This window comes from Sander lucioperca, chromosome 22 (genome assembly GCF_008315115.2).
Source record: "Sander lucioperca isolate FBNREF2018 chromosome 22, SLUC_FBN_1.2, whole genome shotgun sequence".
Taxonomy (NCBI): Eukaryota; Metazoa; Chordata; class Actinopteri; order Perciformes; family Percidae; genus Sander; species Sander lucioperca.
In genome coordinates, this window is record NC_050194.1 from 25307322 (window position 1) to 25323664 (window position 16343).

Sequence of the window (16343 nt, forward strand, 5' to 3'; positions counted from 1 at the left end):
TATGGCCATGCCAAGACCCGCCCTTCAATAGCAGCTTGATTGTTTGGGGTTACGCATTGACCTTGAGTGGTTAAGGTTAGGATAGCCGATTGGTCAGGGGATAGGATCTGAACAAATCAGGTTACGTTACCTTGCGTAAGCATGGACGCCATGCCAATAGTAGTGATTGAAGGGCGGGTCTTGGCATGGCCATAGTAGGATTCATAATTTTGCTTACGGGAAGGTGTTTATGTAGGTGGAGCGTTCAATGCAGTAGGCTTAGCACCGCCCAAGACGATTGTGATTGGTTTAAAGAAATGCTAATAAACCAGAGCACGTTTTACTCCCATCCAGGAATGCTGTGTGGACTATCCAGACCTTCCTGCAATGCGAGACTAAATTTGGTATAAATATCAGCCTATTAACAATACTGTTAATACAGTTAAAAGTAATGGTATTTAAGTGAACAAAAATCAGAAGGCCCATTTAAGGTACTGGTCATTGTTGTGCTGAACTTTGTATCTTTTTTGGGAAAACAATCCCACAAAGGTGGAAACTGACTTTAATTTATTTATCCACTCATCTGTTCTCACTGACTGCTTCTGATAACCATTTTCTACATGTTTTTCTTCTTGTAATAACTGTCTAACGTCATGTGATTAAAGTACTCAACAGTATTTACACTGTAAAAAAAGTAATATTTTGCTGATTTTGCTTATTTGATTAATGTAATGAACACGCATGTGCCTTGCAATTTTTGGGTGGCATCTTCATGTGTGTCGTTGAATGCACTTATTGTAGTCGATTCAGCTAAATAATGGTATTGTAAATATATTTGGAGGGTATTTTTATTCATAATTAAAAAAATTTTTATTAGTATAGTTTATTTTAAATTTCAGTTTTTTCATTGTAACTTTACATTTTTCTAATTATTTTACATTTTTGCTTTTTCAATGTGCCTCTTTTTTTTTAACTCTATTTATGGCCTGATTATTCCTAGGAGTTTAGTAAAATATATATATATATATGTTTTTTTATTTAATTTTCTCTTTAGACTTTTAATTTTAATTATGAATAAAAATATTCTCCATAAATTCACAAGTAGCCTAGGCGTACTTTAAATTGTAAATATAGCCGACTTGACTGACATTCTACCTCTGGCGTCATACAGTAAATCTAAAAACACAGCGTGTTATAAAAAAAACGTAATGTGAAATACAAAAATTAAAAAACACCGAAATCCTAAATCATTAAAACCTGGACAAATAGGTTTCCAGACTGCCGATATCGTGAATGGAAACTGACAACTTTGAGCACCTGAACGCAGCACTAAGTTTCTTGTTCGATGAGACTCTGGGAGAAATGAAACTGAAAACGGCTTCTTCTGTTTTAGGGACAGTCAAGAAAATAGTTACTGAATCAACACCGAAAAACCTTTTTAACGCAGTGTATTGTCTACTATTTTAAACCAGAACTGTGTTAAAGACGAATTATATGTCGAGTCATGTTTGACTCATGAACGCGGTTCACTTAGTGAGAGTTTAGGCCGAAAGATAACCGTCATCTTTAGATACGTTGATGAATTTGTCGACGCTCCCTTGAAGTTACATACGTGAGGTTGCTAGCAGATAAAATAAACATTTCCTGAATCATTTCAGTAGTTGTTTGCAGACAGGAGAGCAGACTGACCGTGCCGACTCGTCACTGGAAAGGTGAGTAAAGCTAGCATAAACCTTCAAACTTCAGACGTGTGCTAAATGCACTGCGTCACACAATGTAACTACATTCAGTTCAGGTTACAGCTGAGCAAACATCTTTAACTGATAGGTTGACACATTATAAACAGAACTTGAATATTATTTTTTTTCGTTTCGGTGATTAAATAACCTTTTTGCGTATTTTAACGAAAAGTCAAACTGGAATTAGCTCAGATAAAAACGAATTAGTCAGTGGTATTTATGTTTGTGTTCATTTTATTATAGCCTAATACATATTCATTGATAATAAAAAATATTTGGTAGTTGCAGCCCTGGTGGTGTTTATGATAGTGTTGCATCGAACGGCAAAGATGAATCGATTATGTCAACTATGACATTATTCGTCAACTATTTTGTCAATCGATTAATCAGTTTGAGTCGTTTTTTTTTAATGAAAAAAGTCAAACTTGTGTGAATGCAGCTTGTTAAATGTGAATATTTCTGTGACAGTAAAATTAATATCTTTTTAGTTATGGACAAAGCAAGACATGTAATGACATCATCGTGGGCTTTGGGAAACACTGATTCACAATTCTTAACAATTTTCGGACACTTTAGAAACCAAACATCTAATCGATTAAATCGAGAGAAAGAAAATCGACAATTAAAATGAGTTGCAGCGCTACAGTAGTTTGGTATTACAGACTAGGTGCCATAATTGAATGACTGAATAGTTTTATTACAGTTTACATTATAATAAACAAAGCACGACAATTTGTCAAAAGACATTATTCATGTTTACAACGATTCATTTCACACGATATAACTCACACAACTAGCAACCGAAATAGGAATAGGCTGAAGCCCAAGGCTTATTTTTGCCTATCCTATCCAATAGATAGCCACCTTCATTTTATGAAAGAAAGAAACCAAAGTAGAGAAAAAAAAACTGTTCATTCGGTATGAGGCTTAGCTGAGGTGCTGAAGCTACAGACTATAAAAATAAAGGAAAAAATGCAGCTGCGCACTGAAGTCTGTGCAAAAATCTGACCAAAAGCTTGCTAAATTAATTTGATTTTTGCACAGATTTGATCAGAATCAGCTTTATTGGCCAGGTTTGCGTAAACAAACAAGGAATTTAAGACATATAAAAAAATACTGTTAAGTATACAGTATAACAATACAATAGAATTTACACATTTACAAGAAATATACAATAACAATTGAAGAGAGGGAAGGAATAGTGCAATATCAGTATGGTCTAAGATTTAAGATTTAAATATATATGTAATATATACATAAGTTTATGAACCCATGCTAAAGTTGACTAAAAAGAGGAATACAAAAAAATCATTTTTGCAAATTGATCTTAATGCCTTAATTAAAAAAAATGAGGAAAAATCCAACCTTTAAGGACACCAATTTTCTTTGTGAATGAATAATGTATCGTAAATAAATAAATGTTCTTCCTTAAAATACAGGGGGCATAAGTCAGTACACCCCTATGTTAAATTCCCATAGAGGCAGGCAGAGTTTTATTTTGAAAGGCCAGTTATTTCATGGATCCAGGATACTATGCATCCTGATAAAGTTCCCTTGGCCTTTGGAATTAAAATACCTCCACATCATCACATACCCTTCACCATACCCCCACATCATCACATACCCTTCACCATACCCCCACACCATCACATACCCTTCACCATACCCCCACACCATCACATACCCTTCACCATACCCCACATCATCACATACCCTTCACCATACCCCCACATCATCACATACCCTTCACCATACCTAGAGATTGGCATGGGCTACTTTCCATAAAATCATCTCTCAATGCAAATCAAACCAGCTGTTAGGCTAACTGACATAAAACCATGTCAGTCTCTAAACAAATAAAGCTGCCCTGTGTACAAAGATGAAGAAGTGCACTTTGAAACCAGCTGACGCAGCAATTTGCCACTCCCTTAGTGACTGTAATCTAACTGACTTCACTTGAATAGAAAGTCTCACAGATACATTTGCAGGCATGGAGGATGTAACTGCATGTTGTGTTTGATATTCAGAGACAGGTAACAGGAGGAACGGGGAGGGACTCCCCTGAGAAAAGAGTCCGTACAGATGGAGGAGAGAGCGGGTCGCAGCGCCGCTCGGCCCCAGAAAATGGAGGATGTTGCAACAAAAAGACACCGGGAAAGCAACAAGGTAGAAATGCTATCATTAGAACAGATTCAAGACAGTATTCAACCTATCATGGAATATTTTAAAAGCCGATACTAGAGCTGGGTGATATGGAGAAAATCACGATCTTTCTGACCGTATACATGGATGTCGATATCGCGGTGATATTGTAGTGTTGACTATTGGTGCTTTCACAAAATATATACACAATGAGATTTTAGATAAATAATCCTCAGTAATGTGGATATAATGACTTAGAGGGTAAAGGCACATAACAGAACAGCTAGAACAGTCTGGGAAGTTCAGAAGATGTCATCACTTGACTGTAATGCAGCCTTTAAAAGCAGGATAAGGGAGCACCTACCCCTATTTACCACCAGGAGCGTCTGCTCTGTGTTCCGGAGGCGCAGCGACCTTCGCGAGCAATCGCCGACATTCAAGTCAATGTTTTATATTCCACCACCCGCGTCACGGCGCGTCCCAGAAGCGTGCGTGAAGCAGCTCTCTGCTCCGCTAAGGCCTCCTGCACACTGGCTGCGTGGCGTGAGCGTGGGGTGAGCGCGGCGTGAGCGTGGCGTGAGCGTGGCGTTTTCTATGTCTTTCCACACCAGAAACGCGTCTGACGCGGCACTGCTGCTGCTAGCCTTGTCTGTACACATGTATTTTTTGTATTTTTTATCAATGGGAAACCCATTGATAAAATGAAATAATAGCGTGTTCTACAACTTTATTTGTAAGTATTTTTTTGATTACAGCAAAGACAACGTCGGCAGTATTGACGGTAAAATAGACTACAGAATATTTCGTTCTGTATGGACAGGTGCAATATTTGAAAATCGATAATTATTATTATTATTATTTTTTTTTTTTATTACATTTATATCTGCATTTATGTCAAAACCTAGAGACTTTCACACATCAACATGTCATTTATTAATATGTGTTTGTGTCAAAATGACATATAAACATCTTTTCCTATTCTATTTTGCCTGGAAACGCTTCTGAAAAATGCCTGAAAAATAGGCGTCGGTCCTATTTCTAGCACGCACGCGTTTTCGGCGCGTCTCGAGCCGTGCCTCAGACGTGAGTGTCACCCAGGCAGTGTGCAGGAGCCCTAAAGATACCCGCCAGTCTATTTTCACATGAGCCGCCTAGCAGGAAGTGAAACAGCGAGCCCCCCCCCCCCCACATAATACGACAACGCCAGAAAAGAGAAGCATGAGTTTAACTACAGGAGTGCTTGGAATGGAAGGTAGATACCAGCTTAAGAAACATGCGATAGTTCTGTAAAGTACCTGTAGAGACAATAAAATCTATGAGTCAGGCAGCACGACGCTCCGCTTCTGAGACGCTTGCGGTGTGGTATGGCGCCTGGCGGAGGACGGAACTAAACCGATACGCAGCTGGAACGCAGCACAGCCGGGTGGAAAATCCGGGTTATGCCATATTACGATATCCCAAATTTAAGACGATGTATAGTTTCATATCACGATATCAATATAATATCAATATTGCCCTGCCCTGCCCTAGCAGATGTGTGATCCTCAGTTAAAGGCTATGTTAACGTGTGTTGCAGGAACAAGGAGCAGGCAGTGGCAGCAGGAAGGCCCGAGACAGAGAGAGGAGGAAAAAGAGAAATCAAAAAAGAAAAAAGAGCAACTCAAACGCAAAAGGAGATGCAAACGTCAAAAGCGAAGACACAGAAAAAAACGAGATGGAGGTTGTGGAGACCACAGGCAGCCAAACTCAGGAGAGTGCATCCATAGCAACACAACATGTGGATCCCCGAGTGGAAGACAGCTTGCCAACTGTGCACAACAGTGAAGAGCAACGCCACCAAGATGTTAAGATGGTGCAGGCTCAGACTCAAACGAAGAAATATCAAGGCCAAAACAAATGCACACAAACTCCAGTTGTTTCTCAGAACAACCAGGAAACACAGACAGACGTCCCCGCGCCAAAACCAGACCACACAAGCGATGAAAAGACTCCGCATGAGACAAACAACGCTGCTGAGACGCAGCTTAAGCAAGACAAACACACACCTGAACCCAAACTGCAAGAAGACAGCGCTGTTCAGACAGAAAATCAAGATCCAGACAAGGACAGAGTGTCATCAGATTTAGGAAAGGAGCAAAACCCAGAGAAAGAGTCAAAGTCTAAAGAGGAGAATCCTTCTGCAGGAGTCTCAGCTGATCCCGCAGACTCCAAAGCCGAAAAAGATGCCAAAGCGATGTCTTACGCCAAAGTTGTGTCTGGAGAGGGTGGGAGTCAGAAACAGTCCAACATGGAAGCCTCCAAAGCAGCAGATAAAACCACAGAAACTTCCCAGAGCATACGGTAAGAATGATATTAAAGGTCCCATGACATGGTGCTCTTTGGATGCTTTTATATAGACCTTAGTGGTCCCCTAATACTGTATCTGAAGTCTCTTTTATATAGACCTTAGTGGTCCCCTAATACTGTATCTGAAGTCTCTTTTATATAGGCCTTAGTGGTCCCCTAATACTAACCAACTGCCACTTTGCTTGTTTTCAAGCCATGATGTCTCTCTCTTTCTCATGGGTGGGCCAAATTCTCTGGGTGGGCAAAGCAGAGAAAGGGGAGGTAACCTTTCCCCTTATGACGTCATAAGGAGAAGATTCCAGATCGGCCCATCTGAGCTTTCATTTTCTCAAAGGCAGAGCAGGATACCCAGGGCTCGGTTTACACCTATCACCATTTCTAGCCACTGGGGGACCATAGGCAGGCTGGGGGAACTCATATTAATGTTAAAAAACCTCATAAAGTGAAATGTCCATGCCATGGGACCTTTAACAACTACACGAAATACTGTGGTTGATGTTCAGAAGCCCAGAAAGCTAAGGGGTCAGGGTTCCTGACAAAATGCCACTGAAAAAACATAAAACAATCACAGAGAGACACTAAATGACTGAAAATAGACACAAAACGACCAAAAATTATACACATACCGGCAACAAACAACCCCAAATTACTACGAAGAGAAACAAAATAACAAAAAATAGATGCAAAATAAAAACAGCCACAAAAAGATGCAAAACTACTACAAGTAGATAGCAAAATAACCACAGAGGTGCAACATGACCACATGGAGACTGTTGTTTAGCTTGGATTTTATACTGCAGACACTGTAGTGATGTCTAAGTCTATCTTAAAATGACCACAAAGGGATGCTAAATGACTAAAAGGAGAATCTGAAACTCTTTGGGTTTCTTCTTCCTATGTAGACAGGGTGGGGGGCCTCTTACATGTCGGTGCCCAGGGGCCCGTTGTCTCATAATGTGTGGGATCTTAAAGGTGAATTCTTCTCTCTCTCCACAGTGATCGGAGCCCAGTGAGACCTCCGCCGGGCGTTCCCATGTTCACCGTTCACATCTATGCTGTGCTGGACAAAAAGTTTAAATTCAACCAAGACCATGACACGCTTCTAATGTGTTATGGCGAAGAGTACTTACCCTTTAAGATGACGCATTTTGTGTGAGTATTTGTATGCTCAGGGTGTTTACTGATTCTGCTCCAGCCCTTTTGTTTTACTTTGATCTCAGTGAGGGAGTATTTTAAAATGTATCTTAGACAACAGTGTGTTTTGGTTCTGAGTGAACATGTGTTTCCCCCCCCCCGAAACAGCAGCCATTTTTAACGTACACTGTCTCTACATCTTACGTGTCAACAACCTCAGTTTTAAAACCAGTGTGTCGTTTGGGCAACACCTGTTTAACATGAAAATCACACCTCTGTCCTGATACTCATACTTCACTGCAGATTTTATCATTATAACAAATGTTCAATATTTTATGTTTAGTGGACTAAAACAGGGAGGATATCTGGTCGAAGCAAGCCTTTCTGTTGAAGAAAGGAACTTGAGGAGAGGCGAATGGTGGACCTATTGGTATGGTGTAAAGCAACGAGTCAAAGAGATTTCAGCCATTGCCACAAGACACGTTCAAATTCCATTGGATCCCAACATTACAGGTAAGGCAATCAAACCATCTAGCATTAGTATGTCAACACACCACTGTAGCTCTGTCTTTAACATAACCCTGTCTGTGTTTCATCTAGAGTTGCACCTTTATGAAGGCTTCATTACTCGTCAGGACGGGCAAAGTTTTTGGCGATCTGGCCTTAACATGTTGGGCTGGACGAGATCAAAAGGTGTAGAGGTATCAGACGCCTGGCAGGCCTCAGCGAGAACTCTGCTGGACAGAATCTTCCAGAAATGGTCCCCATCAGACAAACAGAGCACAGAGAGCCTGTGTAACAGCTTATGGCATTTCACGATGAGTTTTGGTTCTGCACCTACAAGGATATCATTCCCTGACCGTTCCCCACCTCCCATGGTCAAGGTTGGTGCAACAAGAAGAGTTGGATTCAAAGCCTTTGTTATTTATTACCTCTAATGTTCCACCAGTAACCAAATGTTCTTCATATTCACAGACATCAGACATGATTTCAGAGACTTTGGTTCAGATCTTAAAAGGCGAGCCAAAGGAGAAACTCCCAGGCAGCTGGAGGAGCACCAGTCCTCTCGTTCAGGGCCTGTCTGTGTTCATGGTGACCAGAAAGTGTAGCATCAACCTCGGAGTGAAAGGCTGGGCTGAGCTGTGTCTCCTGGTGTCCTCAGAGGCCGCAATGGACCAGAAAAACCTGGACGTGTTGCTCAGTGATTTCCAATATCCACAACAGTAAGTTTAGCAAAAAAAATGGTCCACTAAGGTTTTTCAAAAGCTTTCAACTATCTTCCAAAAATGAGTTTTAGGGGGCTTTTAGGGGGCTTTCACACCTGTAATTTTGGTTCGGATCAAACTGAAAAGTCAAAAAGTCCAGAGCAAACGAGGTAGGTGCGAAAGCCCCCTTAAAGGTATTGATGTATTCTCCTTGTGTCTTCCCTTCAGCGCTGTGTTGGGTCTGATGAACCTCTGTGCAGAGCAGACGGTGTCCGAGCTCGTCCTGCTCGTTCCTCTGCTCTTCAGACTCAGACAGCCAGGAGCTGACGCAGCGAAAGTGGGTCCAGCTGTGGAGGAGGAGAACTGGTCAGGACTTGACAATGTCAAATTCAAGCAGTTCAGGGAGAGTATACAGTCCCACCCTGACAAGAGAAAGTGAGTCTGTCTCAAAGAAACCTTCATTCTCTGAAATAGTGGATCACATTGTGTTTTAATACCACTTTCCTCTTTCACAGGAGAATGCTGAGTCTGATCCAGACACACTTATCTCTGGCGAAAGAGATGCCTCTGCTGCCGATGAGCTGGTTATCTCTGGTCCCGTTTGAGGATCTTCCTGAGATTTCAGACCTGACGGGAATACCTGCAGAACACCTGATCCAGAGTCTGCTGTACAGACTGCGGAGATGTGGAGAGTCGAGGGATAATAACAGAGCACAGGAGAATGTAAAGGTAGAAAAAAATCTACACCTGACAATATTTATCATTCAAAATAACTTTAGTTTTTCTTTAAAATGATAATTTGTGATATTTTTCTGCATGCAGCTCACCGAGAAAACCTTGACCCACATACTGTTGAAAGTAGACGAAGAGAAGGACAGGTAAGGACATCTGAAATATTGATTGTGATGCACTGTGGTGTAGCGATCACAGAGTTCTGCTGACCCGAAATCAAGGCTTAAAACCAGAGTGGGCAGTGCCTTCGCCGTGGCGGCTCCCCCCCCCTCTGGAACAGTCTTCACTTAGTTATAAAAAATGCAAGCAGTCGATGGTTTTAAAAATGTGTTTAAAACGCATCTGTTGTTGTCCTGTCTCCTGGATGGCTTCTGAGTGTTTGACTTTTATTTTGTCGTTTTTTTATTTATTTTTAGGGCCTGAGCACCGACAATGTCGGTCCGCTCAGCGAACCCAATCAACTTTGATAATTAGTCAGTACAATCTAAAGCCCTTGCCAAAGCTAAATTGCGAAGCTTTTGCACTCTCGTACAGCGGTGTGGGCGTGGCCAGGTGTCAAATGACCATATAGCACTGCGAAACAGGAAGTGGTTTGTAACTAAACTATACAATGTCCAATCTGCCCCAAGTCAGTGATGTTTTAATAGAGACCAGGCCTGGGGACATCTACAAGTCAATAATGAGTTATAGTCATAGCGCCACCTACTGGCAACAGGAAGTAAGCCATGCCAAACTCATTCCATTCACCTGAAATGTATGTATGGTTTACACATTATATACAGCAACATGACGTATTAGTGTGTGTTCTCTAGCACTACAAAGTGGACACAGGAAGTAGTGCACAATATAAAATATGTAATTTCCAGGCGTCTGGGTAGCTCACCTGGTAGAGCGTGCGCCCATATACGGAGGGTCAGACCCTTTGCCACATGTCATTCCCCTTCTCTGTCTCTCCCCTTTAATGTCTAAAGCTGTCCTGTCAGAAATAAAGGCCTAAAAATGCCACACACAAAAAAAAAAAGAAATATGTCATTTCGAATGCTATGCACTCCATGGAGGTCATTCGGTCTAACTCGTGCTTGCAGTGTCTGACGGTCATAGAAATACACGGCTGCGTCGACTGGCGTACTGCCGCCACCCCCGCATGCGCAGAGTGCGAGGGACCGTTCGTCGCTACTTTGTTTTCATTTGTTCAATGTTACACGGTACAGCTAGCCTGGATGCCAGCCGAACTTAGCCCCGTCCACAACATTTGAGGTCGGGAAGTTCGGTCTGGACTTGATCCGTTGTGGAGCAACTATGCTCCAACCAGATTTGTTTGGACCAATCAAAATGTCAGGGCAGGCTTTGTACGTAGAGCCCTGGGCGTCTTGGAGGGAGTAGGCTCCCTGTCTCTTTTCTCTGATGCCTCAGATAAACACACTTCTTCAGCCTGGTTTCCTTCGTCGTCTGTCCATTTTTTAAACACGGGCATGTCGCGTTCCAACCGTGTTATTAAGTTCTGACAGGACCGACAAATGCGATAACATTTGTCGCTCAACATACGTCACATACTCTGTTGCTCTGATTGGTTGTAAGTCTATCCAATTGAGTGCAGAGGCATTTTCTTTCCTGGTTCGGTTGAAACGCCCCATAATCACAGCCCAATGGAGCAGTCTCAGACTCATATTCTGACTAGAATCTAAGTATGACCACGTCAGGCTACGGTACAGCACCTTGTAACCCTGGTTTTGAAAGGTGCTTTATAAATAAAGTTTTCCTACTTATGTACTTACTTACTTGCTTGCTTACTTACTTGCTTACTTGCTTACGTACTTACTTACCTACCTACGTACGTACTTACTTACTTGTGCTCCCTGTAACTTTTGCTCGGTGTCTGTAGAATGATTGAATCTGGAACCATCAGGCCAGCCTTCCTGAGCAGCGTCCGTGTGATGAAGAGCACATGTGCGATCGTGCGACTCGTCCAGAGCTACCACGCTGCCATCCTGTCCTACCAGCTGGTGTTGAAATTGGCAGAGATTTTAAATGCTGAACAGAGGAAAGAGGTAATCATCTTATTAATGAGTTGCTCTGATTGCCTCATTATGGGACAACAATTTAAATTCACTGTATTCATTTTGTGCTTTTCAGTCCTCTGACGATGAGTTTGAGAGCTTAAGGCAGAAACTCTTGGTTGAACTTACTTGTGTGCAGCAGCAAATCAGTGAGTGGAGGGATGGATTGCTGCAAAAAGACCTTTTGACGTCAAAATCACTCACCTATCCAAAGGAAATTGAGGTACACAGTAACAGAATATTTTTCAGTAATTTATGTCATTATTCAGTTGACTTTGGCTTAATTTGTTATTGTTTACTGCTCAGTTCATACCATAGACTGTAAGAGCCAATTAGTGCCCTTGGTATAAATAGGAACCAATCACATACAGTTTTTGACCACACGCACACCAACACCACAACACTACGCAGACATACATACAAGCTGTGATTTGTCTGGAAACCCAACTAAGATCTCATGGAAATACATGGAACCAAAGGTTTTAACTGCAAATGTAACTTGGACTTTCATTGATCAAAAAGGTAAAAAGTGCATCAATTACTCTACCCGTGGAACAGCACCTCAGGGGCTTAAAGTTTGGGATTAGCCTCTACAGACTGTGTAAAACTAGGTTCGTTCACATCATTTCAGTTTTTCACCTAAAACAAAAAATGTCTGTTTCTGAACCCTTTTCACTCAGATTTTACCCAATCACCCAAATGTTGGGGTATGTTTAGTGATCACTGCAGTTTGCATTATGATTTAGATTTTTTTTTAAAGGGAAAAAACTGCAATGAGAATGAATAGATGAATTGACTGTTTTCAGAAGGAACATGATGAGCCATATTTATTTATTTTTAATCATGCAGTTAAACCAGGTTTTGACCCCTATAATGCCTCTCATAATTCTAACTGTGTTGGATCATCAGATGTGGGACTCGCTGCTGAAGGTGGATTGCTCTCTTGAAGAAGTTTCTTCCAGTTGGAGGCTGAGTCTGAAGAAAGACCTAATGAAGAGGATTTCCAAGGTCAGTAATCGTTTAGTGATCCGTGTTAAATGGACATTATTCGTCTTGTTTCAGTGACATCTGAGGTTCAAACTCAGAACAGCAGAGATCACTGGAATCTAGTGGCAGCAGGGAAATGCTTTCTGTTTACAGCATGTCTCAACTGTTTTCTTCCCAGGCAAGTGATGAGGATAAAGTACTGGTCTGCTGCCTTGAGTCATCCTTGGCAGCTATAAGAAAAAGCAACCATGTTGTACAGACCTGTTTCGACGAGCTGTGTCAGTCGGCTATCAAGGCAATCTGCCAGGTACACATTTATATTCACACGTCATGTGATGTACTTTCAACAATCATTCCTGCTTACTCAGGGAAAAATATGTCTGTTAATGAGATCGTGCATCCAGATGTGCATAAGCAGGGCCTGAAGTTAACTTTCTTTTGCCACAGCCACTGGCAGGCGGAATTTAAAATCACACACATGCCACACAGGCTTTTTACAAGGCTATTTTTTTGCCTCATAAAGGTGAAATGCAGGAAATGCACGAGCATCGTTGTTGAACTTGTTATGAATACTCAATACGACGTACAATACACAGAATATTTTGAGTTAAATGTGCAGTATTGTCTATTTACATGAATCTCTAGAGGTTGAATGCAGGGTTGGACTAAAACCTCTTGGTAAACATTACCAGGATTACATAATAAATTTAAATAAATTACTCTGCTTTGCCCTGCACTATACCTTCCACCAACCTTTTCCCCTCCAATCAAACACTAGGCTTGACAGGATGTACAAGGGTGGACAATGTAACAGTACACTTAATATGATGTTAACCCATATGCCTGCCAAATTTGTTGTATAATTGTCAATTCTGCTAGCTGCTGTCATTTTCAGAAACAGATGTGAGGCTATCATAGGCCCAAGAGGCAAGAAATCAACAGGAACAGATATGAAATGTGTCAATATTGTCCTAATCATATCCAGAGTAAACATGAATAGAGAATACCTTTGCACTCGGCACAACAGCAAATACTCCGAACATTTCAAACAGCAGAAGTACAAAGTTATTAATATAATTAATGACTCTTAGAATATATATATATATATATATATATATATATATATTTTTTTTTTAATTTATTGATTCCCCCTGTCACAGACAGTTATACTGCTACAGTTTTTATTCTGTAACTCGATGTTGTCTCACATGTGTTATGCCGTGTCTTGGCCAGGTCGTCGTTGCAAATGAGTTCTCAATCGGCTTACCTGGTTAAATAAAGGTTAAATAAAAAATTAAAATAAATTCCCAATCCCAAATGGATTGAACTCAGACAGTCACTGCAGTAGATTTGTTTTGTACTGGTGGCGTAAATCAGCCACTCAGGAACCTTGCCGTTCGCCGACCGCCCACTTGGTATTAAAAATTCTTCTTTTACTTTTCTTTGAGTCATCCTCATCTTTTTGTCTGTCGCTTGTTTCAGCCAACATCATCACCCCCAGTGATGTGCCGCCACATTTTTGAGCTCAAATCCAAGGAAAAGTTAGACTTGGTTGAAATGTGAAAGCACAACAGTGGCAAAAAAACAACTAATGAATCACTCTATTGGCTAACCGCCAACGTGGCAGGTAGATTGACAGGTTCACCCGCCAGTGGCAAAATTCACCCACATTTGACTGATTGTCGGGTGTTAATTTCAGGCCCTGTTCATAAGTTGTTAATTTTTCTCTCTAACCAAGCTGGTCAATTAAGAGCAAAATAATAGTAAAAGTTGAAAAAATGATCATCCCTTCTTGTTTTTAGAGAGGGCAGGAGGGAGACCTGATGCGGAGTCTCAGCTCTAAGGGGAAGGCCCCCCCTGAGGTTGTCTTGTCTGCTGTTGTGGTTGAATCCGCAGCGCGATTCAGACACAACTCTGTAGTCCAGCTGCTCGACCCACAGTCCGCCATCAACCACCTGCTGTCTCACAGTACTTCATTTCATCATTTATTTCATTCATTCATGCTTTTATTTCCTTATTTACTCAGGGCTATTAAAGTATTATAATTGTCACAACGTTTTTGTTTTGGCCCAGGTGATTGGAAGTCGATCCAGGTGGACGATACCGCAGCACAGGTTGTCCACAGCTGTCTGACTGCACTGCAATCTCTGGTGGACGCTCTGCTTCAGGGACACGTGGTCCTGGGACACCTACAGAGCTGCCTGAAACACAAGGAGCAGTTTAAGAGACTTCATCAACAGTGTATGAACCTTTTTACGCGCATTAACATCCCAAACAGCCTTCTATGATTACTACAAAAACTGTGGTCATTGTGTCTTTCACAGACAAGAAAAACAACAAATCTGAGAGCGTTCCTGTCGATGCAGACGTTGTTTTGGCTCAGAGAGACAAGGATCTGAAGTTTTTCCTGGAGCGGAAACAGCAGACAGATACTCTGATAAAGATGATAGCAAAGGTTGCAGAAAGCATCACGGGTTAGTATAACTATAAAAAAGTTATTATGTCCGTAGACTGTAAAACTAATGGACGTAGCATCCGTGACTTCACCCACTGGTTTGTGGACGGCGGTTTTGAAGCCACCTTTTTTTGCAGCTGGATGTGATTATTTTTTATGAGAGGGTGGAGCTGGGGAGGATGACGCTGCCAAGCCAGTGTTGTTTATGGTTCCAATGGCGCTGCGCTAAGCTAAACGCTAAAGAGAGAAAGTTGTTGATTTTCAACCCTTCTGAAGCGAGTCATCCAGCGGAGTTTTAATAAATCCGGAAACTTTCCCTTAAGTTACCAGCTAATGCTAGCTGTAGCAACATTTTTAGGCGACCAACGTAATTCAATTAACTTTGATGAAGTGAAAACACACAGCGAGGGGGTCAAAGTTTAGGATGAAAACACGGACAGCAGCCAAAAACAAGTTGAGGTCTATTTTATTGTCCACAGTGTTAGCATGGTTAGCATCGCTAAGCCTCTGTCCTGACTGACGGGTCCTAAAGCATCCCCTGCTTTATCGTCTGTTTTAAAATAAATGGGACCATCATGTACTAAATGAACATCATGCTGTGTTGAAGAAGACTTGAAACTAGTGACTGAGTCCATAAACTCATTATGAAAATGTTTACTGAGGTAATAAATCAAGTAAGAAGTAGGCTCATTTTCTCATAGACTTCTATAGAAACTGACTTCTTTTTGGAGCCCCCTGCTGAAAGTTAGAGAGAACGCAGCTTTAAGGAGCTTCCGCATTGGCTTCACTTTTGGCTTCACGGAAGCTTTGTCCATTATTTTTAAAGTTTAAGATTATGTTAAGTTAGATAACTTTTACAATGAGTTTGATTGTGTATTTTGTTTTTTTGGGCCATTTTCTTTCTGAACATTTAACCAGTTCCTGAGATGTTGACTCTGGAGAAGCAGCACAGTGCAGATCTCCAGAGTGTGGGCCTGAACAAACTGGTGCGCGTTCAGTCTTTTGATGCTGGGGGGAAGCTGGGAAACGGGAGCCCTTCCCACGTCCTCTGGTACAACATCAGTATGAATACCCAGAAAATGGCCCGTGAGATGCACAAACTGCATCACAGCAACCTGATTCTGTCCTACTGGGTCAAGGGAGCTGCAACTTTGGCGTCAACAAGGCAACCCTGCTCCACTCCTGTTAGAGTCACCCTGACACAGATCTACGAAAACATCTGGATGCCGCTGCTGACAGAGTTCTGCCAGCTTGGCGTTGGCATTGCAGATGCACTCATCACTTTCAAGCAGATCGATCAGGTGTTGGTGGAGTCTGGCGACCAGGGAGACGGGACACTAATGAAGAAGGAGCTGAGTCTGATGTCAGAGACAGTGTGTGAGTCCGGACTCAAACCTGAGGAGAACTGGGTGGAGCGGAGACTGGGTCAGATCCAGGAGTATCGACAGCTCCACCAGGCAGCGGCTGCAGCCAGTGCAATGCTGAAAATTGCTGAAAAGATGAAGCTCTCTGGGAACTTCACGGAAATCGATACTCTCAGCCAAATGGTAATAGTCCTGTGATCTAA

The 16343-nt window shown here is 41.7% G+C and overlaps 1 protein-coding gene and 1 long non-coding RNA gene across 4 annotated transcripts in view; one reads left to right on the forward strand and one right to left on the reverse strand.

Annotated features, from left to right (window-relative positions):
- The first annotated feature begins 1600 nt into the window (after nt 1–1600).
- Nucleotides 1601–16343, forward strand: part of rnf213b (ring finger protein 213b) — a 54717-nt gene continuing 39974 nt past the window's right edge. For 2 of the 3 annotated variants that reach the window (XM_031315574.2, XM_035997798.1), the window contains exons 1-18: nt 1601–1691; nt 3746–3884; nt 5437–6200; nt 7203–7358; nt 7684–7853; nt 7941–8224; nt 8316–8563; nt 8774–8980; nt 9061–9274; nt 9368–9423; nt 11160–11325; nt 11411–11557; nt 12244–12342; nt 12500–12628; nt 14124–14289; nt 14395–14562; nt 14646–14795; nt 15695–16323. In XM_031315574.2, the coding sequence (XP_031171434.2) occupies nt 3801–3884; nt 5437–6200; nt 7203–7358; nt 7684–7853; nt 7941–8224; nt 8316–8563; nt 8774–8980; nt 9061–9274; nt 9368–9423; nt 11160–11325; nt 11411–11557; nt 12244–12342; nt 12500–12628; nt 14124–14289; nt 14395–14562; nt 14646–14795; nt 15695–16323 (3837 nt within the window). In that variant the 5' untranslated portion in view covers nt 1601–1691; nt 3746–3800. The remainder of the gene's footprint in view (nt 1692–3745; nt 3885–5436; nt 6201–7202; nt 7359–7683; nt 7854–7940; nt 8225–8315; nt 8564–8773; nt 8981–9060; nt 9275–9367; nt 9424–11159; nt 11326–11410; nt 11558–12243; nt 12343–12499; nt 12629–14123; nt 14290–14394; nt 14563–14645; nt 14796–15694; nt 16324–16343) is intronic. The other variant, XM_035997799.1, reaches the window with a different exon arrangement.
- LOC118494285 lies at nt 10975–11710 on the reverse strand. The gene is made up of 3 exons (XR_004896415.1): nt 11700–11710; nt 11093–11100; nt 10975–11036 (listed from the first exon to the last, which is right to left on the reverse strand). It is a non-coding gene; the product is annotated as an uncharacterized LOC118494285 (long non-coding RNA).